Source organism: Ursus americanus, chromosome 33, assembly GCF_024610735.1.
Source record: "Ursus americanus isolate L20-20 chromosome 33, mUrsAme1.1.p, whole genome shotgun sequence".
Lineage (NCBI taxonomy): Eukaryota > Metazoa > Chordata > Mammalia > Carnivora > Ursidae > Ursus > Ursus americanus.
Window position 1 is genome coordinate 23,958,552 of NC_142159.1, and position 26,805 is coordinate 23,985,356.

Genomic DNA, 26,805 nt, shown 5'->3' on the forward strand with positions numbered 1-26,805 from the left:
TTTAAACCTTCAAATCTTGAGGAAAAATTCAGGTTTTAATATGAATACTAAAATAGGAAGATGTTACTAAACACCACTATTAAACAGTTAAACTGAGCTCCTGGAACAGAAATCTCTTGACTGCCATGCGGTTTACAAGCACTGATGCTTTGACTAAGATGATTTATTTGGACTTCTACACAGCTGTTGAAATGGAAGCGAATTCTGCCAGTGAGCTCGGGCATGCCAGCTCGCCTCCTTCATGCCGAAAGGTGAGCAAAATTAAACTCCATTTAAATACAATTTGAAAATATCCTATTCTCATCCCCACCAGCGCATCTGAATCTGAAATGACAATGCATCAATTATTAGAATCCAGTATCTTTCTAGATATTCAGATTGAAAACCTCAGCGGACAATAAGCAAATTCCAGCGGAAGAGCTAATTGAAGACCGTCCGTCCTACCTGCCTTCTGCGTTACCTTTGTCCCTTTTTAAATTTCCTTCAAAAGTAGGGATTGATGGGGTGTGGTTAAAATTCTGGTCATCTGTCATTTCTAGGTTTTTTTTTTTGTTTTTTGTTTAAAACACAGTGAACTAGGGTATTTAAACACACCTCCTGTGAGAATATAAGTGAACTCTCTGAGAGGTGGGCAATGAACCCCATGTCATGTCCCTCTCCTCCGGTGCTAGGGACCCAAGAACAGGGTTAAAGACCTGACAGGAAAGGTCTATTATTCACCCTACTCCACATTCACAGCCGACACTTACAAGGTACCTGGGCTTGACCAGGCTTAACTTCTGGAAATTGGTCCAGGACTAAGACGATCGGTAAACAGTTCATTAAACTCCTGTCTTTGGTTCAAACTGGGGATAAAGGATAACTTTAGAAACATGTTTACAGTTTAAAATATTTAGTATCAGAAAGTTGTAATTATTTTTTAACTCAACAGCTTGAAGGCTTCAATTTTCAATCTGCACAAGACTTGGAAATGTACAGGTAAGAAAAATGGCTGGCAAGTGTGTCCCGGTCCACCCAGTGCCACCAAAACGTGACACATCTTACCTATTCAGCGGTGGAGTGTCAGATGAGAAAACAAGTTGTAGTTTGATTTTGCAGGTTTTCTCTGCATTTCTAGGGTCATGATTCACTAAGTACTTACTTATGGCACAGTGAACATAAAAGAGGACACAAACCAAATTTATACTTAAATTAAGTAGCGTGATTTAATTTAGCTGCTGCTTAATCCTGAATCCTCTTAAGTTAAAAAAACAAAAGTTATAATTAACTATTAACGTTAATGAATTTAAACCTTCCAGAAAACATGAATCCAAAAGGAAATGTCCAATGGGTGATATGGGCCACATATTTTATGGCCTTTCCTGTTTCAGTCTCAAACATTCTAAACATCAATGGAAAAAAAATTTCTCTAGACTTTTTCAATTTTATTCCTCTAGAGCACAATTTTCTGGCCCGTTACTGGGTACGGTCTTCTAACAGGTACACAATTAACTCATAGGTAGACAACACAATGGCAGTATTTGGAATCTGCCGGATGAGCTGGGCAAAGAGTCCTCTATAAAAGGCAAGGTAACCTTCTTCCCGGAAGACCAGCCGAGCAGTCTGGATGAAAGACTTGTACTTGGTGCCTTCCTCCCGGAGCCGTGTCCTTATGACTTCTGCAGAGAGAAACACATACTTTATGCTACAAACGAACTGCATCACCAAGCGATACAATGAGCGATTTCAAAGCACACAGCTCTGTAACCGCCAATGCACATCTCTGGCTATTTGCCATCGCAGCTCTACTTGGACAGCAGAGTCCTTTACGACAATGAAAAGTTGCGACCTTTTTAGAACATTTTCTAACTCTGGGAAATGGTAATTAGGGACATTACATATACAAACAAAAGTACAAAATAACTTTTAAGGGATTGTAAAAGCTTACTTTGAATGGGACTTCATTTTAAGATAGTTTGTGGTTTTCTACTCCCAATTAAGCGAACGCCATAATTTCACTGAAGGTGTAATTTGTATTAAGCATGGCAAATCATCAAGATTTTCTTTTCATGTACTTGCCAACCTCCTCTCCTACTAAAACCCTTCTCCACCGCTCTCTCCAGCTCAAAAGCTGCCTCCTGCATTTTCAGACCTTTGCACACCTGGCCCTCCCCGACGCAGGCACCCCGAGCATGACACCTGTCACTGCTTGACATGCTCCCGTCTCCCCACCCCACCATGGGAGGCAGCCCAACCTCTTTTCCCTGAGCCCTGGGGGGCCGCTTAGTGCCCCAGCACGTGACGGGGGCTCAATTACCTGCTTTGGAGTTGACCATGTACATTCGTCAGAGCTGACAGTACAGCAGGCTTTTGAAAACAAAACCTGTTTTTCGTGGTACAATAAACTAAGCTATTCTTTTTTTAAGTAGGTCAGTGGAACATTAGGTCTCTAATTCCTTAAAAAAAGACTTAGCAAAGGAGCCTCACTCAACACTCCATTCAAAGTGGAAACTGAGGGGTTTTTTTTTTGGTTGGCACCCACACCGTTTTTTTAAATCGAGGAATTTTAAATAAAATCCAGATTTTTGGCTTCTCTGAAAACATCCGAAGTTCTACAACACAGGGCCTACATTCTGCACAGTACGTTCTGGCCATGAGATGCTGGAGCTGAACGGGCTTGAGTGCCTGCCGCTGACATAACCGACAGCAGAATGCAGCCTCACTTGTACTCTGTCACCTTAGCACGTGCAGGGACTTGCGTTCACTGTGAGCTGCAGAAGCCCAGGTATACGGACGATGACACAAACCTCACAGCTGTTCTACTGTTTGGAAGAAAAAGCAAAACATACCGTGTGGATAAGCGATGCAGGAAGCACATCCCTTAGAAATCGCAGCAGCTGCCATAAGTCCAAAAAAACTTGTGGAATTTTTCTCAGTCCCATTTGTAGAAGAGGCTAACGGAGCTTCTTTCAGATACTTCTTCAAACTTTCATAAATAGCAAAACAGATGATAGTTTCTGAAATTCCAGCATAGGAGGCCGTTAATCCCCGGTAGAAGCCTCGAATGCCTTCTGTCTGGTAAACATAGCGAGCACACTGGACCGTGTTCATCTGCTTGGAGCCTCTCACTCTGTGTAAAGATCAATGAAAAGCCGTTAAAATGCACACTCAGGAGGAGCTTGGCTCGTCTATCAGGCTGCAAAAAATGAGCACTGAGTATAAAGAGAAATTATACGGCAGGTGAAATGTGTCTTCCCTGTCCTGTGCTCACCGAGCCCGGGGGCTGGGACACCTGCTAAGCCACAGAGCAGTGTGTGCATCTGTACGGAGAGTCATGAAAACACGTCCATAGCCTTTGACCTAATTTTGGAAAGAGCCGGACGAAGACATTCATCACAGAGGAAAATATAACTGCGATATAATCAAAACAATCCAAATTATCTAAAAATAGGACTAGCATAGATAAGTAAACGATGCTACCCGTACTAGATTAACACAGTTGTGAAGGCAGTCAGCTGTGTGAAGTGCCTGCGTGGAGAGCAGGACACAATTGTGTGTAGAGCAGAATTACAATCATGGCACAAACCTGCTTTCAGAAAATGCCAAGGAAAAGCCTCACCAACATTCCGACTGGGCAGTGAGCGCGAGGTGCTTACACCAGTAAGCCTTCCTAACGCTAGTCTCCAGATGGCGTGTTTTGATTCCATTATTTCTAAATTTATGAAATGATAAAACATCGAATAAACCACACTATAACTAATAGAAGGCCTCAGGTTCGCTGCTCCTGGCTCGTGATGGGAAGTACTCTGAACAGCCTGATGCAGAGGGAACCCCAGAGCCCTCCCTCGGGGCTGAAGACAAGCGTGTCCCCTGCTCCAACCAGCCACAACAGGCTCTCCCTTCTTCACTGTGTCTTTCCAAGGCTGCTTCTCTACACCCTGGCTGGAGTGACCAGCCACACCACTGCCCTGCTTAAAAGCCTCTAATGTGGAGTTTCTCAGTCTGGGCACTACTGACACTTTCCACCAGATGATTCTGTGCCGCAGAAGCTGTGCTTGCAGAGCTGGGAGTTTAGTAATAACCCAGCCTTTACACATGAGATGCCAAAGCATCCCACCTAAGTTGTGACAACTGGACGTGTCTCCAGACACTGTCAAATGTCCCCTGGGGGGGATGGAGTGTTCCCCACTCCCACCCCAAACCACGGCTCTAATGGCTCTCCATGGCCCTCAAATTAGAGCCCAAAGCCAAACTCCAAGACCCTCCCAAGCTTTGAAGGATGTGGCCCCACCCCCATGCATTTCTGCAGCCTTGGCTTTCTATAATGCCCCCCCCCCCCCCGCCGTACACACACACACACACACACACACACACACACACACAGCACACTCCAACCATGCTTCCCTTCCTTTGGGTCCCGAAGGAACGAATGCTTCTTGTCTCTCGATTTTCCTCATACCCCATTCTCAGCCTGAAGCATGTGCCATGGCCTCTTCCCCTGTTATTTTTGGGATGGTAGGGGTGGACATCACTGCCGCAGGAGGCCCTCCTATGCCCGCCCCTGCCTGGAGGGGTCCTTAGCATTTCTGGCCCCCATTTCACCAGCCTGCAATTCTCTTTATTTTCTGCAAAGCTGTGAGTTTCTGGAAGGCAGGGCCTATGGCTTATTCCCTGCTGTTTCCCCAGTGACTACTGCACAGCAAGCATGCAATAAATATGCACCATTGCAGGACCGGTTAACGGAGCCCACCCAAACAAAGCTTTAAAATGTCCTGAGGGGCGCCTGGGTGGCTCAGCTGTTAAGTGTCTGCCTTCGGCTCAGGGCATGATCCTGGCGTTCTGGGATCGAGCCCCACATCAGGCTCCTCCGCTAGGAGCCTGCTTCTTCCTCTCCCACTCCCCCTCCTGTGTTCTCTCTCTTGCTGGCTGTCCCTCTCTGTGTCAAATAAATAAAATCTTTAAAAAATAACAATAAAAAATAAAATGTCCTGAGCATGGCACTGTCCAGGTGGCTCGGTCGGTTAAGCATCCAACTCTTGATTTCGGCTCAGGTCATGATCTCAGGGTCCTGGGACCCAGCCCTGAGGTGGGCTCTGTGCTTAGCGGAGAGTCTGCCTGAGGATTCTCTCTCCCTTTGCCCCTCCACCCCCTCACGCACTCTTTCTCTCTCTAAAATAAATAAGTAAATCTTAAGAAGATAAACAAATACAATGTCCTGAGCATGGACGCTTACGAGGTAGATTGGAAAGAGCGCACGTCCAGGCTCTTAGCCGGCTTGTGCGTGCACCTGCTGCTGAGCAGGGACGACACCAGGACTGTGTGGGGCACAGCGGGAATGGGGAGTGGTGGCCAAAGGTTTCCAGGAGAGGACGCTGGTCAGCAGCCTGAAGGACAAGCAGGTGTTCTTGAGCGACAAGAGGGGGAGAGGGATTCCCGGGGAGGGACAGCACACTCAAGGAGATGGAAGTCTAAAAGCACATGACAGTTTCAGAAAATTGCAAAGGACCTTGAATGTTAAGCCCAGGAGTTAGGATTTGACCGTGAGAGTATGCAAGATTCATCGAAGGATTATGAGCTAGCCATCTGTCCAAAATGATGAGATCTGATGCATTCTCTAAGGTTCTTTCACACAGAATGGATGGGGGAAACGTGGAATCCGAGACCAATTCAGAGATTTCCATGGTCATTTAGAGAGAAAAAGCAAATTAAGGCAGATCCCTGGCTATACATCCAGGGGGGCATTCTTGCTGCTTCTCTCTTTTCAGGCTGCCTACAGTTTGGCTCAACTAGCCGAAAGCTTCCAGTGCCTGCACATATTTCCAGGCCACACAGTTACACAAGGGTTCTAGAATTCAATGACGCTTATCACCATCACGTCTTTGAAATTAGGCTGATTATTGGGCCACTGCTTGATCTTGTTATTTACTGTATTAAAGAAGTATATTACTATACTGCATCATTTTAAAAAACAATGATAATTGTACTTCAACAATTGGTTTCCACTTTCAAAAATATTATTCTGAGAGGCAACTGCAGAGGCCTCCCCAGACTGCCAAAGGGATCCACAGCATGAGAATGGTAGGAACCACGGCCAGGGCCAGAGGTTCAGGGCAGAAATCTAGTACATCCAAGGGACCCTTTGGAGGCCTGAAGGCATTTGCCACTTTACCCTTACTGGCATCTTCCCACTTGTAAAAGAGAGGCCATCTGGAGGAGCCCCAGCGCTTCAACTGAGGGTGAGGTCAGCCAAGAGCAGAGACGCACCAACTATCTGAGAGAAGTCAGGAGCAGATCAGGGGTCAGGTGGGCAAACTTCCAACCTCCCCCTGGGTGTTACTTCTGTTGGTCCTCATCTCCCCACAATGGCTGGCAGCACACATCTCAAAACAAGAGGCGTTTCTATATATAGCTTATATTCAGAAAAAAACAAGGATGGGGATGCCTAAGGGCTCTGTACACCTCTTTTCACAACTGCAGTTGGGAGGAAGAAGAAAATCTCCATGGACATTAAGGAAAGACAATTAATAACTTACTTCCGTTCTAGCTGCATCCGGGTTTTAACCATCCATATAGGATTCATTAAGGTATTTGTGACAAAAGCTGGAAGGAAAAAAAAAACCAACAGAAAATGTCATCACTCAACACAGTCCATGCTTATTAAAGCTATTTCGTATGATAAACTTAGATCAAGATTTAAATAGCTTAATAGTAAAAATGGATAGTATGAAGCAGTTACATTTCCAGACTGCAGATGGAAGTTACAGTCCCCTAAAATGTAACATCTATTGATACGTTGGACCTAAAACAAATCTCTCAATTTTCTAGAGCCCTGTCTAGTCTTTCCAACCTGTAGGTGGTGCTGTTGATATTTCTGTAAATGCAATTCCTATAATAAATATGGAAACTATTCTAAAATTCAATTTATAAGCTTCAGGTCCAGAAATAATTTGGTTTTAAGTTAGTGATCTAATCCAAAAGGTTAGCTTATATCAAACTTAAAATAGAAGCTGCTAAATCTCCATTTACCTGAATTTGAACATACACAGTTTAGTATCTCACTAATCATCTCAGGGAATTGGAAGTTTTAAAGACTGATCTGCTTACAGGAACCATTTTTCAAGTCTTCCTCATCTTAACATTGCTCATTGTTCCAGACCAACCAGAAAGAGTAGTACCATGGCATCAGCCTGACACATAGTGAGTTCTGAACACCTCGTCCCCTCCACAGTCCTAAGCAGATTAATTAGGAACCCAGAGAGTGGTTTATTTGCCAACAGTTCCTCTAAGTTAATTTTGCAAAGTCACAAATCTGATGACCAGCTTAGAGCTTATAGCTCACTCACAACCACCCTCGTAAGTGAGGGCTGATCCGTTCATTCTGCCACTCCGCATTTCTTCCTCGGAGCTCCGTATTGGGTAGAAACTCCTTTCTTGTGTGAAGCAGCTTTGCACACGCTATCTTCTACTTGGGATCTAGTAATTATGACTTATAACTACTGAGATAGGTTACCAGAACCTATTTGGAGCGACAGAGGCAAACAAAACCTTACAGTCTGGCAGGAGGCAAAAATACTTCACAGAATGCCTGTTTAAGTTCTCTAGGATCCTCTTCTATTACACAAGACACAAAATGATACCTAAAAAGACAGAGACTTCGCTCAGCAATCTACAAGTCCGTGCTTCTTTGCCAAGTATTTCCTGGGGAACAAACCCCATTATGAATTTTCTACAGTAAGTGGAATAACTCCCATTCTACCTGATCTGGACCAGCCCTCCTAAAAGATCTCCTCCACAACCCCGAGCCCTCATCCCAGAATCCGGCTGTGGACAGAAATGCCAGCTGTCCACAGGGTACACTGGACACCATGGGGAGCCACACAAAAGAGCTCCATCTTTAAAATATTAATGAAACAGGAAGACATGAAAACGCAAGAATATTCCTTTAAAAGAAACATAACACTCACCAGTAGTATGCACGAGCACAAGTAAATTCTGAGGCAGAGTAAAAGTTTTAGTTGTCAAAGAAAATGGAACCAAGTTACAAACTATTCTCAAACATTCATGTTTTATTAGTTCTAACGTAAGTGTTAGAAAAATGCTTTTAGATGCAAAAGAAGCAAAGAGCTAATTTCTAATTCCCGGAAAAAGCTCTTTGGGACAACACATGCTTTAGGAAAGTGAGAAACTTATCTCCACTCACTAGGGTAACATACCTGCAGAGCCAGCTGAGAAAATATGCACAATATTACTGTTAGGCACAAAAATGCCATTGAACTGCTCTTTGGCTTTGGAGTAACACGCAAAGTACACAGCCCTGTTTGAAGAAAGAGAGAACGCTACAGACATTGGCATGGCACTAGATATGCCCCTCCACAACCTCTGAAAAATTTAGGAAAACAGGAGAAAGTAGGTTAACATGTAACCAAAACCTCGATCTCATCTGTAAAACCAAAAGCTGCCGCAGGCCCCTAGAGAAAGGTCCTGCGTATCCCTCCGGAAAGTATTCAGTGATGGCAGAAGTCTCCAGAATAATGGCAGAGGAGGACATTTTGGTATTATACAAAATTCACTGATATACTTCATTCTGGATGTCAATTCTCTAAGCACCAAAATCTATACTAAAACTTTCAAAATTTGTAATACTTCTAAAACATACCACACTTGTCCTGCCTTACACCACAATGGGTATGTCAAATATAATTTGACTTTTTTTTTTTTGGGTGACTCAGGGTCACGTAGGAACAACCATCACAGGTTTGTCTTCATACAGAGTTTCCGCCACTGAATACGCCCCTGCCTCCCTTAATCCCCGTAGTTTCTGTAGCCCCGTCCTAAGCACCCCCCCCCCCATCGCCACCCCTGGCTCTGGTCTGGTCTTTGCCTGCTTTCCCTCTTTTGACTTCTTTCTTACTGGGGCTGGGGAGTAGGGGCTGGTTGGTGTTTTCCCTGCTCCTTCACCAGCAACGCGAGGGAAAATGGTTCCTTATTTTGGTTGGCCAATGCATCAATCATAGAATGTATTTTTTAACTTAGGTTCTGGACTACTTATCATCACTGCGTTATGTAACAGTATTGTTTTCCTAGGTGCCAACTGTTCTAAATGGGTGTGGCAGCCAGGAAGCTACATCGGATTAACAGGGTTACCAAATTAGCACTGTCCTCAAGGAGATACAGCTCAATTTTATTTACTACACATATGCAGTATGTCTGCCATCTATTAACAATGCGTACCCCATTTAATCTCACAGACCAGTGCTTTTATTTTAAAATAGACGATACACATATGCTACAAAATTCTAAAGGAACAAATGGATTTACTAAGAATCTGAATTTTCACAACATCCTCAGGTGTATGTGTATAAATTGGAGCACAAATCTGCAAGAATTCTAGGAAGCTTTAAGTCTTCACCTTATAGACAACATTTTCATTTTTGTAATTCTCTTTAAAGTCCATCCGAGTATTCCATACAGTAATGTAAGTATCCTACCCCTGCCACCAGCTCCCCTTCCAGGAGGCAGTTTCTAGGAGCAGTTTCTTACCTACTTTTCAGAGGCATGCTACACACACACTGACCTGTTCACTTTTACCAAACAGGCTTTCAAGAGATTTAAGCCTTGTAACAGAAATAAGGATGTTTTAAATAACGCCTAGAAGCCTTTAAAATTGCTTCAGATCAGTGCAACCAAGTACATATGAGTCACCTGTGGACCTTGCAGAATGCAGATTCTGACGCAGGTCTGGGGTATGTCTCAGAGTGTGCAGTGCTAACCAGCCCCGGGGGAGGCCAATACTGCTGGCCACGCACCATATTTGAAGTAGCAGATACTTGTTTAGAGAAGATTCCATGTGATGAGAATAGACGGATTTTCACTGAAGAATAAAATAACTAGAATCTCTGACACACGCATACACACACACACACATCAAAAGACACACTGGTTGTCACTATTCTGTTTGTCAGAGCATCTAGACAAATCCCATACAGAAGAAACTGGCCAACCTAGCAGTACTGCCCTTCAGGACGAAAGGAGTACCGTGTACCACGTGAGCCAGCGGAACATTCAATGCTTACCTTGATGGCGCAACTCCAACCAAATTTGGACCCAAGCCTCTAAAAAGTGACTTTGGTCCCTCCTTCTCCAAGATTGACCTGAATAATAAGAGAAGATCTTTAAAATCCTTAGACAGGGCCTATACAAACAGTGAGGTGTCGGCCTCCACACTAGCTCCGTGAAAGCAGAACGGAATGTTTACCAGACCCCAGACTCTTATCTGATTATATTACGATACAGCTTCGGAAGGCTGAAGGTATAATACCGCTTTCGTTACTACAGTGAAAAAGCATGCTCCAAAAGCATCAGTTTGACCTGTTTTCAGGAAGCCTTTTCCCTGGTTCACGAAGGACCGAGATGTTCAGGGTCTGTACTACGCGCTGTGAGGCAGGAGGAGCGCCTGGCAAGGCAGCTGATCCAGGGAATCGTGTCTTCATTATAACAAGATCCACTGAGAAACAGGTTCTGAGATGTCTTTGGATCGTATTTTTTTGGATTTACTCCTTATTTCTAATAACCCTATCTTTCAGATCTTTACTTATTATAGAAGGGCCCCGATCAGGGATCTACAGAATAGAAAAACCAAAAGATTTTCAAGGGCTGGGTGAATGTTTTTTAAAGCCAAAGCACAGGGGGCGCCTGGGTGGCTCAGTCGTTAAGCGTCTGCCTTTGGCTCAGGGTGTGATTCTGGGATCCAGCCCTGCGCATGGGAGCCCGCTTCTTCCTCTCCCACTCCCCTTGCCTGTGTTCCCTCTCGCTGGCTGGCTCTCTCCCTGTCAAATAAATAAATAAAATCTTTAAAAAATAAAAATATAAATAAAAATAAAGAAAGAAAGAAAGCCAAAGCACAGGGACACCTGGGTGGATCAGTCAATTTGGCATCTGCCTTTGGCTCAGGTCATAATCCCGGAGTCCTGGGATGGAGTCCCTCACTGGGCTCCTTGCTAGGCGGGGAGACTGCTTCTCTCTCTGCCTGCTGTTCCCCCTGCTTGTGCTCTCTCTGATGAATAAATACAATCCTTAAAAAAAAAAAAAAAAAAAAAAAAAGCCAAAGCACAGTATCTCAAGCTGAAAGAGAATACTGCTTTTTCTTTTTAATTTTTAAGAATCATGGCAACATATACACATAAAAATGTACCACTTTAAAGTGTACAGTTCAGTGGCATTAAGTATTTCCACAATGTTGTGCAACCATCACCATCCATCTCCAAAACCTATTCACCTCCTTGAATGGCGATCCATACCTGATAAATACTAACTCCCCATTACCCTCCCCCCACCCAGCCCTTGGCAAACACCACTCTGCTTTCTTTCTCTATGAATTAGACTACTTTAGGGACCTCATAGGAGTGGAACTGTTCTGTATTTGTCCTTTTGCAGCTGGCTTATTTCACTCAGCACGGTGCCATTAGCATTCGTCTATGCTGTAGAATGTGCCAGGATTTCCTTTCTTTAAGGCTGAGTAATGCTCCACCGTAGATGGGCCACATGTTGTTTACCCATTTAGCTGGTGACAGGTCCTCGAGCTGCTTCCACTTTTGGCTACTGTGATTAATGCTGCTGTGAACATGAGTGCCCAAATATCTGTTCAGGTCCCCAGTTTAAATTCTTGGGGGCACATGCCCAGAAGTGGAATTGCTGGATCATATTGTAATTTCTATGTTTAATTTTTTGAGAATCTGCTGTGTTATCTACCACAGCAGCTGTACCACTTTACATTCCTACCAATAATGCCCAAGGGTTCCAATTTTTCCACACCCCTGCCAACGTGCTTAAAAAATAAAGTGTTGGGGCGCCTGGGTGGCACAGCGGTTAAGCGTCTGCCTTCGGCTCAGGGCGTGATCCCGGCGTTATGGGATCGAGCCCCACATCAGGCTCCTCCGCTATGAGCCTGCTTCTTCCTCTCCCACTCCCCCTGCTTATGTTCCCTCTCTCGCTGGCTGTCTCTATCTCCGTCAAATAAATAAATAAAATCTTAAAAAAAAAAAGTGTTAATATGTTTTCTCATTGAAAGTGACTAAGAGGGGGATGCCTGGGTGGCTCAGTCGGTTAAGCTCTGCCTTAAGCTCAGGTTATGATCGTAGAGTCCTGGGATCGAGACCCGCATCGGGCTCGCTGCTCAGGGGAGAGCCTGCTTCTCCCTTTGTCTCTGCCTGCTCCCTCCCGCTCCCCCTGCTTGTGTGACAAATAAATAAATAAAATCTTAAAAAAAAAAATGACTAAGGACTGTGTAGAGCATTTTTTTTTTTAAGACTTTATTTGACAGAGAGAGAGAGACAGCCAGCGACTGAGGGAACACAAGCAGGGGGAGTGGGAGAGGAAGAAGCAGGCTCCTAGCGGAGGAGCCTGATGTGGGGCTCGATCCCATAACGCCAGGATCACGCCCTGAGCTAAAGGCAGACGCTTAACGACTGAGCCACCCAGGCGCCCCTGTGTAGAACATTCTTTAGAGGCATTTTTCTGCTCCAATATAAAGCTTCTTCAAGTTTGCTTCTTCAAGTTGTTTACATTTATTCTTTTCAATGGCTCAATTTTCATGGTATCCAAGAGAATTTACATTATGACACTGAGGTCCCCTCTAATTTCATTTCCTTCTCTCACTGCAGATTTTTCTACACTTGGTAATTAGTACCTCCATCCAACAGCATTCTAAGTTTATCTGGCTCACTAATAATCATACTGTTGTCAAAAGAGTTTCTACAATGCTTTACCTTCATTACGACACCGAAGGTAAAATAAAATGGTGTCTTCCCTGGTGAAGTGAATCCTGCCAATTTTATTTCTACCACCTTCCATTTTTCCCATAAAGTTTCTAGAAACAAAGCTGAAAGTTTTGGTGAAGAGGTTAAGTTGATGTTTTGGTCCCTGGCATGCTGGATAATGTTCAACTTTTATCCATTCACAGTTTTCTTTCCTGTTCTTTCCTTTTTTTCCAGGTCAATGTAATTTTTCATGGTCTAGAGTTCCTGAATGTACAAACTAAAAAATGTGAATCTTAGCTTCTCTTCTTCAAATTTCTGGATGTTCGTAAAATATTTCAATTGCTTGAAAATCAAAGAATATATGTAACTGTAAGAGCTATCCTCAAAAATGTCAGGCTAGCAACTAGATAAGAAGTAAAACGTATCAAGAATGGAAAGGAAAAAGCAAAAGTTTTTTTTTTTTTTTTTTTTTAAGTAGATCCCATGCCCAGCATGGAGCTCAACATGGGGCTTTTGAACTCAAGACCCTGAGATCAAGACCTGAGCTCAGATCAAGAGTCAGAGGCTTAACTGACTGAGCCACCCAGGTGCGCACCTAAACTACCTTTATTCACATAGACAACACAATCTTATACATGGAAATACTAAGCAATATACACTAAACGATTACTGTAACTAATAAACAAGTTCAGCAAGACTGCAGGATACGAGATTGATATACAAAAATCAACTGTATTTCTACATAGTAGCAATGAACAATCTGCATACAGAAATAAAAACTGATTCCGTTTATAACAGCATCAAGGAGAAGAACATTCCCATCCACAGAGATGGGAGTAGATCAGTGGTTGCCGGGGCGGGGGGGGGGGGGACTGGGAATGACTACTGATGGGTACATGTTTCCTGTGGGGTGATCAAAATGTTCTAGAATTAGATAGAGGCTGTGGTTACATAACTCTGTGACCATACTAAAGCCCACTGAATTGCGTACTTTAAAAGGATAAATTTTATGGTATGTGAATAACAACTCAATAAAGCTATTCTGTTAAAAAGTAATGAACTAGACCCTAGTTCCATCTAAATAATTATTTCAGAATATCAGGGAGACAATAGTCTTCTTCTCTCTCTCTTTTTTAAACAATAGTCTTATTTTCTAATCATAGAATGTTTTCCTTACTGGCAGTTATCAACCCAGGCCCTTTCAAGTGATCCCATGACACACTCTTGTTTGGGTGGCCCAGCCTAAACCCTCTGGCCACCCCCGAGTATCACATGAAGGGCCCCTGTCTGAGATACTACACAATTAGAGAGCACATCTACTATAAGTAGAGTGTACCTTTCTTTTTTTTTTTTCCCCATGGCATCTGGGGAATGTAAAAACAAGGCATTTAAAATGACACCTAGCCATACAATGTAACATTACTTGGCAACAAAAGGGAAGGAAATACTGATAAACACAACAACAAGGATGACCTTCAAGAAACATTAGATTAAGTGAAAGAAGCCAGACACAGAAGGCCGTATGTTGTTTCAACTTATGTGTATGAAACGTCCCGAGGAGACAAATCTAGGGACAGAAAGCAGATTAGCGGTTGGTTGCCTAGGCGGGGGGTGAGTGATGGAGAGTGACTACAAAAGAGAAGTTTCTCTTAGTAGGGATAAAAATGTTCTAAAAATCAAATTAGCAGTGTTGGCCACACAAAACTGTGCGCATAATAAAAAGAGCTGAATGGTATTCTTTAAATGGGTAAATTGTATGGTATGTAAATTATATCTTAATGTTAAACAGACCAAAAACAACCCGGCAAGGAGAAAAGAAAGGCTCCTTGAAAAAAGTCTAATACCAGAGTGGGGGCGCGCCTGGGTGGTTCAGCTGGTTCAGCGTCTGCCTTCGGCTCCGGTTATGATCCCAGGGTCCTGGGATGGAGCCCTGCGTCCGGCTCCCCGCTCAGGTAGTCAGCTTCTCCCTCTGCCCCTCCCACTGTTCATGCGCACGCTCGCGCTCTCTCTCTCTCAAATAAATAAAAGGAATGAATATGGACTGCAGATTAGTTAGAAAGCAGTATATGAATATTGAATTTCTTGAGTTTGAAAACCGTACCATGGCTTTAAGAGAATACCCTTGTTCTTAGGAAATAAATGTTGAAGAACTCAGGGTAAAGGGGTATAATATGTGTAACCTATTTTCCCATGGTTCAGAACGAATTTGTATGTATACAGAGCAAAAAAACCAAACCAAAACAAAACAACAAACGTGGCAAATGTTACAAACTGGTGATTTGCGGTAAAGAATATAACCAAGTAATCTGTACCATTTCTGTAACTCTTCTGTTTGAAATTATTTCAAAGCAAAAAGTTTTTTTTTTTTTTAAAAGGTACAGGTCATGGGTTATAAAAATATTAAACTCATGACGACAGCCCACAAAGTCACAGAAGCAAGGGGTGGAGTAAAGACAATTCTTGGTTTCTATAAGCCTAACACGCCAAATGAAGCTCTTGCACTTTGAGTGAACTTTCATACTGGCTCAAATAAGCCACTTGGCTCTTACTAGAAGCATGAGAATTTAGTGTTTTCAACTGTAAATACTTTACTTTTACTTTCTCAAAACAGGACTGTGCTTTCAAAAAGCCAAGCTCTCTGAACAAAAACTTCTTTCAAGTAACACCTTGAAGAGTATGTAAAAGACTTCGAAAGGTCAGTATATTCAAACTTTTTTAAAGTTCAGATTCTGTCTGTGGTCCATTAACGTAGGGGGTGCAGAGCCAGGCCGGGGAGGCAGTCAAACACAATTAAGGGACTCTGGCTCCAGGAAGCCTGAAGCCTCTCATCTATAATGCAGTAGGGAACTTGTGTCCTCAAGTGACTCAGGCCTTTTAAGAACGGCGGAAAGACGGTCTCCATAGCTACGCATATTAACGGTGGGCAAAAAGTCAAATCTGTTACATAATTCAAACTTCTAACCTATCTGGATGTTTACAAAACTCTTCTGGAACAATCAAGTTCCTACTATAAATGGCACGCTTCGGCTTCGTAAGAAAGCATGTTAGGATCCAGACTAATTTTCCCACAGTCATTTCAACTTTGATTTAGAAAAGAAATGCAAAAGGAAATTAGGGTCTTGTTTGGAGCATTTGATTCTCTTCGCTAGTTTTAATCACATTCCGCAAACTGCAGACTAATTCAAGACGAAGTTCTGATCTGAACGTAAAAGCTTTTACAAGATGAGACTAGCTCGCTAATACATTACTTTTCAGATTAAAAAAGTACTTGATAAAACAAAAATAAGGCACCTGAGTAGTTTACGGAATAGGAGCTCTGAGAGGAAAAAAAAAAAGAAAAAGATGAACTCCTAAGATTTTTTTAAAGCAGACCCCAGAGATAAACTGACGTATTAATAATCCCTATGGCAAATCTAACACCAACAGCCTAAATATGGAGCAGCTTGCCTTTTTTCTTGTTAAGTAACTACATTCAAAATGTGAAGGTTACTGGTGCTCCAGCCGAGGATTTTTTTCCCTAACAGGTTACCCCCTAACATTTGCATTTTGAAAAATAAACTTCCTGTAAAGCAATTCTGTCGCCTGCTATGTCGTTTAAAGTAGTACTGCCTAAAAGAGGAAGACTAGAAATCAGCTGCTTAGTTTTAAGTGAATAACCGTTTTTCTTCACTTGGGTTTTTGGTAACCCAGCGTCCTCTGAAACTGTGCACAGACAACCTGATGGGCAGCTTTGTGGTATAGAGAAGAGGCCTGACTCTCGTCCTCCTTTTGTTATTTACCAGATAAAAAGCCCTTTCTGTAGACACCCATCACTGCCCTTGGCTCAGCCATGTTAATGGGAGGAGGAGAGGGCTGCTAACAATCTCGGTCCAAGAGGAGGGCTGCGGCACCCAGGGTGTGGGGGAGAGAAAGAAAAGCAGTCATGGTCTATTACAGCACCCTGAAAGCGAGCCTCCCATGCCCGCACACTCTTCTTGTAAGTGCTGAGTAACACGCTGCTTCTAGAACGTTTAACAGAGAAAGACATATTTCCCCTGCAGAGCAAGTATGCTTTCTTCAGATGAGAATTATGTTTAATAGAATATTCCCCTTTTCTGTTTTGGCCACCAAGAAACTCAGTTATAAATCTTATGTTTAAAAAGCGCAGAAAGTACAGATTATGACAGCAGCTAATATTTATTATTTACATGGTGCGGTGTGCGTGCTGAACCCTTTATATTCGGTATCTTACGACATGCCCAAATTCATCCATTCGTTCTACTGGTACTGAATGCTTACTACTATGTGGTAGGCAGCATTCTACGTATGTGGGGACACCTCAAGGACCAAGACAAATCACAGTCCCTGTGTTCAAGGAACTTCCATTCTGGTGGGGGCAGAGAGAAAATAAACAATATAAATACGTCAACTACACTGTATGTTGGATGGAGGGTAAGTGCCAGAGATAAAAACAGCACAGGAAGAAGGGATGGGGCGTGAGGGGAGGGCTCAGTTTTAAATAGCATGGTCACTGCAAGGCCTTTCCGCAAAGGTGACAACTGGGCATCAGCCAGGCAGACGGCGTCCTGGTACTGGTACAAAGGCCCTTCCTCAGCAGATGTTCCACTGCTCCCAGGATAAAAGGCTGAGAAGGAAAGGCCAGGGTAGCTGGGTGCGGGAGAAGTCGGCGAAGTCAGGGGAGGGGAGGGGTGGCAGCCGTGGAGGGCCTAGTGAGGGGCAAGCGCAACTTGGCAGGAGAGGGCAGCCCCTGGAGGGAACTGAGCAGAAGATCTCTGAGCAGAACACGCTGAGGACGCGAGAGACAGTTAGGCTGCCAGTCCAGTAACACAGGTGACATATGGTGGCTGCCGTCACGACAGCAGCAGAGAAAGCAGTGCAGAGGGGTCAGGTTCTGTACATGTTCTGGAGGCAGAGCTGGGAGATCTTCCTGCGGTGCCGTGAGACCTAAGATCTCAGGATGACTCTGGGGCCTCAGATCCAGAGGGGGAAGGACAGAGCTGCCTTTAACAGACACGGAGACGACTTTGGGAGCGGCAGGTTTGGCGAAGTTCCATTCTGCACAAGTTGCACTTCGGATGCCCAGTAAACACCCCAGCTGAGATGTCCAACAGGCCGCTGGACTAACGTGTGAGGCTCAGAAGACAAACGCTGGAAGCTTAAAGCCACAAGACTAAAGGTGATTCTGGAAGGGGCAGCGGGAGCGAGGGCAGAGGGTCACCCTGGGAGCCCTGGGGCCCTCAAACACCAAAAGGCTGTCCCGGAGACTCAGCAAAGGAGCAAAAGCAGCAGCTGGCGCGGTGGGACTTTGAGCTGGAACCACTGCTGCTTCCGCGCGGAAGAAGGAGAAGCAGAGCTTCGGGCTGGGGCGGGGCGGGGGGGGGGGTGGCATCTACTCTTACCTGCTTCAAATCTGTCTTGGAAACCTATTTTAAGGTGAATATACATTGAAATGACATTGAGCAAGTCACTTAACCTCTAATTTGCATTTCTTCATCTATAAAATGAGAGTCTATAAAATAATTTCACACCTGAGCGCTGAGCTCAGGGTTCTTGTGAAAAATCAATGAAATAATACTACAGAAACGTGGTCATTTTTTAACTCGGAAACTAATAAAAATCACTTGAGAATCTTAAAAATGTATATATACATCAAGCTGAGGAAATAAAGCCTCATGAAACAGATCTTGGGTGAAAAATGCCACTTTACAAACACTCTTCTGACAAAATATGATGACAGAAATTTTACTTTATCCTTCCATTATTCATATTTTGTTTTGTTTTGTTTTTAAAGATTTTTTATTTATTTGACAGAGAGAGACAGCCAGTGAGAGAGGGAACAAGCAGGGGGAGTGGGAGAGGAAGAAGCAGGCTCTCAGCGGAGGAGCCTGATGTGGGGCTCGATCCCAGGACCCTGGGATCACACCCTGAGCCGAAGGCAGATGCTTAACAACTGAGTCACTCAGGCACCCTACCATTATTCACACTTTGATGTGAATATAGAATAGGGGGTTTTAGAAAGTATTCATGCATCGGTCACGTCTCATGATTGTGTAGCTGTGGCTGCGTGAACCAGTGACTGCTGTGGGTCCACAGGGAAAAGGAGTTGTCCTGTGTGTGGTGTGGGCACTGTTCCTGTATTTTCCAAGATGGAGAGGCTTTGTCTTCTTTGACTTACATTTTAATAAACAATTGTCCTCGCTGGGGGAAAATATGTACATATATAGAGAGAGACAGAGAGATTTACAGGAGACAGAGACACAGAGATACTAGGAATGTAAGAACATGCACCCTAAAAACTTCAACTAGAGAAACATCCCCATTTACCTTTATTTACCTTACAAGCTTGGCCCTGTTGACACTGACAATTTCTGGGTAACAGTTTCCAGTTACAGTAAATAGCTAAATCCACTAGTCATGAGTTATTTGGCAAGCACATAAGAGGAAGTTCTTTTTGGATGTCAGTAAAGTTGGCAAATTACCTGTCTGTTTCATTATGTTCAAAGCACTTTGTGTTCCTCAGAAGAAAGGTGTCATTTGAGATGCTGCCACTGCCTTAACATGTAAAAAGGCAAACCAGGATAGGGACGTTTCCATAGTCATGGCTTTTTAACGACGTGGGCTTGTCTCTCTTGCTACTCAGATCAAAGTGTGCTTCCGCATCTCTGTTTCTCTTTCCCGGGCCTATCTCCGGGTAGGCTTTCTGCCTTTTGTGTCTCCAAGCCCCTTGTCGGGATTTCACTGAACTGGCTGATCATCCCGGAGTCTTGGGTACCAGCCTCCTTTTCCCTAGCTGGGTTTCTGATTCTCTCACTTGGGACTTTGCCCTGAGCGGCTGGTTTGCTGTTCAGTTTTGCTCAATAAACTCAGAGGCACTCGTACACACATCTGGCATGGAGGCCTGGGTGACTCATTGGTAGACTTTACAAACAAAACGTGCCTAAAAATAAATTAAGCACTCTACAATTCATTCCACCTTATCTAAAATGTGACTGAATTGTGTCCAAAGTGTTAAGTGATATGGTTATTAAGACAGAACATTTCCATTTTATTGCATCTTTTTCTAACGTTTCCCAACTAAACATCCACGTTGCCGAACCAGCAGTGTCCTTCTTGAGCACACCCTTTTCTGGTGGTAAGTTTCAGAGATGCGAGTGTCATGTTTAGCTAAATCCAACTACTATTTATTGAGCACCGCTTCTGTATTTATTTTTTTTTAAATTTTTTATTATTTATTTAAAGATTTGTTTCTTTTGTCAGAGAGAGCGAGCACGAGCGGGTTTGTGGGGTGGGGGGGGGAGGGGGAGGCAGGAGGAGAAGCAGGCTCCGGGCTGAGCAGGGAGCCCAATGCAGGACTCGATCCCAGGAACCTGGGGTCGTGACCTGAGCTGAAGGCAGATGCTTCACCAACTGAGCCACCCAGGCGTCCCAAGATTTTTTATTTTTAAGTCATCTCTACATCTGACATGGGGCTTTAACTCACAACCCTGAGATCAAGAGTCAGGCGCTCCAACTGAGCCAGCCAGACGCCCCTGTTGAACACCTCTATTAAAGTACACGGCCCCAAGCTGAAACTCAGGGACACCTCCCAGCGCCCTTCTGCATTTCTGATTCTGCCTTAGGCAGAGACTGATAAGCCAAATTCAGCCTGTGACTATTCAGCCACTTCATAAGCAAATGGGACATTTTTAAAGCAGTTAAAATAACACACTAAGCAGGGAGCCTCAGTATGAAACAAATATTTAAAAAAAGATTTCACTAAATATATGTTGCAACTTTTCTATGAATGTAAAATCATTTCCAAACAGCAAGTAAAAAACATCAGAGTATTTTGTCTCTATATAATGCGCAGTCTTTAACTTTTTAATGTCACTTCACCAACCCACAAAAGATTTTGGGCAAGAGCAACACTTTGATGCAACAATTTAAACGGATTTTTGATTTGCTTTGTGAGGTTTACTCTGACTGTCCCTGGATGACGATCACACGCAGCCCTGCTGCCAAGGGAGGTCACAGCTCAAAGGTTATCAGTATGGAAACCGAATTCTCAAGTTTGGACAGAGACTGCAAACAGAACACCCCATCTGATGGGGCTTCAAAGACCTTCTGTACTCATAGTGGGGGTCAGGGTCCAGCATGGGGACTGAACTTACTTCAGAACCTGGAAGAGTCCGGGTGTCACGGGTGTTGGTCTCACCATCCCAGCTCCACTAATGGTCCCCAGATGAACCTGAGGATAATAGACTGTCCGAAGAGCTAATCTTGAAGACTGCAACCGTGTCTTAATGACTTCTAGCGGACAAGTGAAAATAGCACCAACCGTGCCCCCACACCTGTAAGAGAAGAAATCATAACAGGATCAGGAAAGCTAGAGTATTCCCTAGACTGATTAGTGTGAAATTGCAGTTTCCTCTATTTAGAAAAAAAGCACCTGTTTATTTCATAATTGGAACATACTAGGAGGTAAAAAGAATTTGTCAAAGTCTCAGCAGCTAAACAGAGAATCACTGTTAACATTATGGTGCACCCTTTAGGGTTTTTATCACTGGCTTTTTAACCTCCTCCCCCCGCTTACGTGGATGCTGTGGACGTCTCTCTGTGGCCGCAGCTACACCTACAGTACCCTCTGGGATGGCCACACACCGGTACTCTGTGCCGAAGGTCTACCGTTTTAACCCATCAGTACGGTTAGCCATTTCCAACTCTGCTGCCACGCTGCAGTGAATATTGTTTTTTTAAAAGATTTTTATTTATTTGTCGGGGGTGGTGGTGCAGAGGGAGATGCAGGCTCCCCACTGAGCAAGGAGCCCGATGTGGGACTCATCCCAGAACCCTGGGATCATGACCTGTGCGGAAGACAGCCACTTCACTGACTGAGCCGCCCAGGCGCCCCTGCAGTGAATATTCTAGACAATACATCTTTGCACAGTCAAAAGTTACTCAGGTAATGCTATTTTGAGAAATCAATGTTCAGTACAACACAGACTTCTATCAAAATATGATTAATTTGGACTCCACTGAAAATTAAGCTAAAGCTCCTTTTAAGGATGAAGTCCTCAAGCGTCCCTCAGTCTCCCTGGATCAGGGTTTCCCCTAACCACACTTTACAATTTGTTCATGTCAAAATATCACCTGAATTAAAAATTTAAATATTTTTACTCAAGACAACCCACTTATTTATCCTAAAATACCCACTTTCATCTTTTTTTCTCTTTTTTCTGAGTAGGCTCCAAGCCCAGCATGGAGCCCAGTGTGGGTCTTGAACTCAGGACCCCTGAGATCAAGACCTAGCTGACTGGCACAGTTCATCGTCTGACTCTTGGTTTCAGCTCCGGCTGTGAGACTGAGCCCCGCGTCCAGCTCCACGCTCAGTGTGGAGTCTGTTTGAGATTCCCTCTCCCGTCCCCCCACAACCCCACCCCCGGGCTCTCAAATGTTTGTGCATGCTCTCTCTCTCAAATAAATAAATACATCTTAAAAACAAAACAAGACCTAAGCTGAGATCAAGAGTCGGACAGTCCACTGACTAAGCCACCCAGGCACCCCTCATCTTTTCTTAAACAATAATATCCATGAAATTGCATGTTTGATGGACTAGTTGTAATTAACAATGTCGGGTACCATCTAAAACCATCCCACCACCACCACTAAATGTTTTACTCTTTGGAAAACACTGATGATAAGGACCTGTGTCTTACTCTTTATATCCCTGACATCAGCACTTGCAAGTGCACAAACAGCATTTGCTAATCGAAGGAATTATTAAATTGGGATTTGAAGGACAATGTCTTTCAGGGATCTAATGAAAATAGCATACTCTCTTGGGTCGCCTGGGTGGCTCAGTCAGTAAAGCATCTGCCCTTGGCTCAGGTCATGATCCCAGGGTCCCGGGATCAAGTCCCACATCTGGCTCCCTGCTTCTCCCTTTGCTGCTCCCCCACCTTGTGCTCTGTCAAATAAAATACAATCCTTGAAAAGAAAGGAAAGGAAAGGAAAGGAAAGGAAAGGAAAGGAAAGGAAAGGAAAGGAAAGGAAAGGAAAAGAAAAGAAAAGAAAAGAAAAGAAAAGAAAAGAAAAGAAAAGAAAAGAAAAGAGAAGAGCACATACACTCTGCCTTCTGTCATAGGCTCCCCTACCCGGGAGTTCCATGGAGGGAGGGGCTGTGTAGTCGCATACTCTTGCACTTAGAGAGAACAGCACCTGGCAAACAGGTGGCTCAATAAAAATGATAAGCACCAGCACCTGTGATTGGGAAACGGTTAACAACAGGAAAGGACAGGCGCTGGCAGACACAGAGAACATGCTGGAAATCTGGAAGTGAATCTAGCACCCAGCACACACCCTGAAGTAAGGGATGAAGTAAAACTCCACGGAGTATTTTCGAATCAGGAGCCCGAAGTTCCATAGAGCAAGTAAAATAATGATAACTAAGAGCTGGAAGCTGTCAGTTTAAATAACAGCATTGCTGCCAATGATTATTTTATGACAGGCATTCGATCCTCCGACAATCCTATGGGGTAGGAGCTATTATGCACCCCCAATATACCATGAGGAGTATGAATGTCAGAGAGAGAGAATGAAATGTACACCCTGGGGGAGGGTGGAGAGAAAAAAATTTTTGACTACTTAGGCGAACGTGCCTTAAAATCATGATAATACACCGTAAATTGAACTGTTTACATAGCACAGTGTTTTCTGAACTGTGGGCCAAAGCCCATCAACCACAAAAGCAACTGTGGGGATCACAAACAGAATGGGACGGGAGAATGGCAGGAAGGACCTGATGTGTATCGGACAACTACCGTTCAACCCTCAAGGATTTTGCCAGTAGATCTGTCTTTACTTTTTAGATGGGGAACCCTGGTCTCAATGAGGTCATACACTTTCTCAAAGTCACAAAGTGACTAAGTGGCTAAATCGAGACCCAAATCCAATGTTCTTCCCACTATACTCTTTGGGAGGATGATGGACAGATAGTTTTGTTAGCTAATTCAGACTACTTACATTCACACTCTACTTGACAAATTGCTGGTTTGACAACAGGCCTCTAAAACGGTGTTTGGGGTGCCTGGGTGGCTCAGTCAGTTAAGCATCTGCCTTCAGCTCAGGTCATGATCCCAAGGTCCTGGAATCAAGCTGAGTGGGGCTCCCTGCTCAGTGGGGAGTCTGCTTCTTCCTCTCCCCAGCTCATGTGCACTCTTGCTCTCTCAAATAAATAAAATCTTAATAAATAAACAAACAAATCTCTGTGTTCTTCTGCACCAAGGAAAATTTGTGAGCCTAACTGATGACTAGTCTGTATAATTTGCTAAGCACTAGAATATGTTTAAAGAAAATGGGACGTAGTGGAGAGTGTTTAAAAAAAAAAGGTAAAAATTAACTAACTCATGTCCATTCACGTGAAATAAATTACCCTTACCTATTAGAAAAATAACCATGTGCTTAAAAGGTTTAATATTTAAAAACACTGGAAAACTCACACACTCCAGAGTAAGATTAAAAAAAGTATCTGAAATTTATTTATGTTCAATAACATGATTCCACACTGCTGATGAAGAACAGAACTTCTGGGTAGTCTTTCATAAGAAAGTCAACAAGTTCAAACATGACATAGGTCAACCACCTTTGCTTTGTCCCCATGTCAGTTACATTCCTCACTCTGGCCAACCATCAACCAAATCCATGCCACTGATCAAAGGATGACCCACTGGACGGTATGCTTGCCCCACAAAGCAAGTGCCCTACTGACAGCAAGTCAGTGAGCTCTTTGAGGCTGGCAGACCACACTTACTACCACGCACCTGCGTGTATGTTATACCCTGGGCCCATGGCAGGAGCGGTGGTGGTGAAAAGTCTCGGCTGGCCTTCTAGACCACTCACCAGGGGACAAACTAAGGCACTCTCAGGCACCTCTTATACAAGACACAGTGCTGCTGCGTCAGTGTTACAAGAAATGACAAAACGGGGAAAACACGGCCAACCGTAACCAGTGTAAGAAGTAACTCGTCAGCAGGCGAGCCCCTCCCTACCTACTAGAAAACCTAGATGAGAAACAAGCAACGATTTTCAGTCATTTTAAATCATTTTTCAATTCGTTAAAAAATACTTTAAGTTATTAAGCTATGTTGGATACATTGTCACTAAAATACCCGATTAGAAGGAAAGAAGTTCTGATAACTGAACTAAAACTTCTAGACAAAATTCTTCCTGAAATTTAAAACATTTCATAGCAGAATTTTTATTTATTTATTTACTTTTAAAGACTTTATTTTTGTCAGAGAGAGAGAGCACACACACAGAAGGAGCACCAGGCAGAGGGAGAAGTAGGCTCCCCGCTGAGCAGGGAGCCTGATGCAGGACTTGATCCCAGGACCCCGGGATCATGGCCTAAGGCAGACACTTAACCAGCTGAGCCACCCAGGCGTCCCACAGCAGAATTTTTAAAGTATCTTTCAGCTCAACTGTTTTTTCTTTCTCCATAAACCAGCATGTATAAGACGTTCATCAGTCTGGGAGTATGAACAGAAATATGGACTTCTCTGAATTGGCTTTCCAAGTTTTTCTAAAAATACTTAATCACGCTGGGTCCAAACCACTTGTGATCCTAACAAATTAGATTGTTTGTAGAAAAACGTTACCGTCAATTCTCAGTTCTTTGATACAAAAACCACCCTCGTCATTAGCTTGGCTCCTTACCGTGGTCACTCAGCTCAGATAAAGCCCTGTCCACCGTGACTCTGGGCAGTAGTTATTAACTAAGCTTTTTGTGAGTCTCAATTCCGAAAAAGACATTAGCTCTGTCTGCCAGTCCTCCCCCATCTCTGCTATTCGGTTGTCCTCTACTGAATTCCCCCTTTCTTAGCAATGACACTAAAGACAGATTTCTGGTAACTTCCAGGTCTTCAAATTCAGGCCGCTCTAAAACTTCAATCTCAAATCTCATTCAAAACTTCCCTCCAGCACTGCCAGCTAGAAGTATGGCTTGAGGGGTCTTGGTCTGCTCTTTTTCTTCCCTTCTTTTAAGGGTTCTCCAGGCATGAGGACACAGAGGAGTGAAGTGGTCTTATGTAATTGGCTTCTGTCTTGCTGTGGGTCCACCTGGCTCTGTGTTCTATGAACAGCCTTGGCAAATGTTATGATTTCAGTGTAGGTGGTGTGCAAGCCTTGTTGGAGTGGTGTTCAAGCTCACTGGGAACCCCCATACTGGTCCCATCAGCAGTCCATCCTGCAATTTCCTTTCAGCCTCACTTGCCTGGGAACCCTGCGGACAGCACTAGGTGTCCTTCCTTCCTCTGGTCCCCATACTCCTTGACACCAAACCAATGGGCCCACTAGAGTATTCTATGTCCGTCAGGAGGCAGCAAAATTGGCACTTGGTGGCAAGTCACCCCCATGTCTGTCCTAAGCACACCACCCAGCTCCTTCTCATCCACCTGGCGTGGGCTAATGCAGCAGCCTCCCAGGTACCAGTCTTTCATCCTTGCAAGGTCCTTTAATCTACAGCCCAGACCGGTAGACTGGGAACAGGGTACGGGATAGTGACAGCAAACCCTTCTCTCAATACTCCACGTGCCACAGTGCTGACAACTATAACCCGTCTGCTCTGTATATACAGGCTGGGGTGAAGCAGTCAATGGCAGTCAGACAGATTCTGCCACCTATATCTTAGGGTAGAGTCTTCTTGGTTCAGCTAAGGGCCACAGCAGCCAGTGCACGGCCAACAGGAAAAGTCCCAACCAACATCCAATTCATGGTGACAGTGTTGGCATCACGTTGCTGGGAAAGCAAGTCTGACTGGATACCAGTATTTCAGACCACGTGTCTCCAAAGTGGGGAATATATTCTTAAGTGTGTGCAATGGAATACTGGATAGAGGGGGGAAAATTACAGAAAAAAATAAAATTTCAACTCATTTATAAGCTCTACCATTTAATTTCTATTTTTTTAAATTTTTTATTATGTTATGTTAGTTACCATACAGTACATCCTTAGTTTTTGATGTCGTGTTCCATGATTCATTGTTCGTGTATAACACCCAGTGCTCCATGCAATACGTGCCCTCCTTAATACCCAT

General features: G+C 43.8%; 1 protein-coding gene across 1 annotated transcript in view; it reads right to left on the reverse strand.

The window, feature by feature from the left end:
• Positions 1-1,179: 1,179 nt before the first annotated feature.
• The window catches only part of SLC25A33 (solute carrier family 25 member 33), a 32,536-nt gene continuing 6,910 nt past the window's right edge, over positions 1,180-26,805 (reverse strand). The window contains exons 2-7 of the mRNA XM_045803607.2: positions 20,885-21,064; positions 10,053-10,130; positions 8,193-8,293; positions 6,513-6,579; positions 2,829-3,109; positions 1,180-1,658 (exon numbers count right to left, since the gene is read on the reverse strand). Coding sequence (XP_045659563.1) covers positions 1,456-1,658; positions 2,829-3,109; positions 6,513-6,579; positions 8,193-8,293; positions 10,053-10,130; positions 20,885-21,064 — 910 coding nt within the window. The 3' untranslated portion in view covers positions 1,180-1,455. The remainder of the gene's footprint in view (positions 1,659-2,828; positions 3,110-6,512; positions 6,580-8,192; positions 8,294-10,052; positions 10,131-20,884; positions 21,065-26,805) is intronic.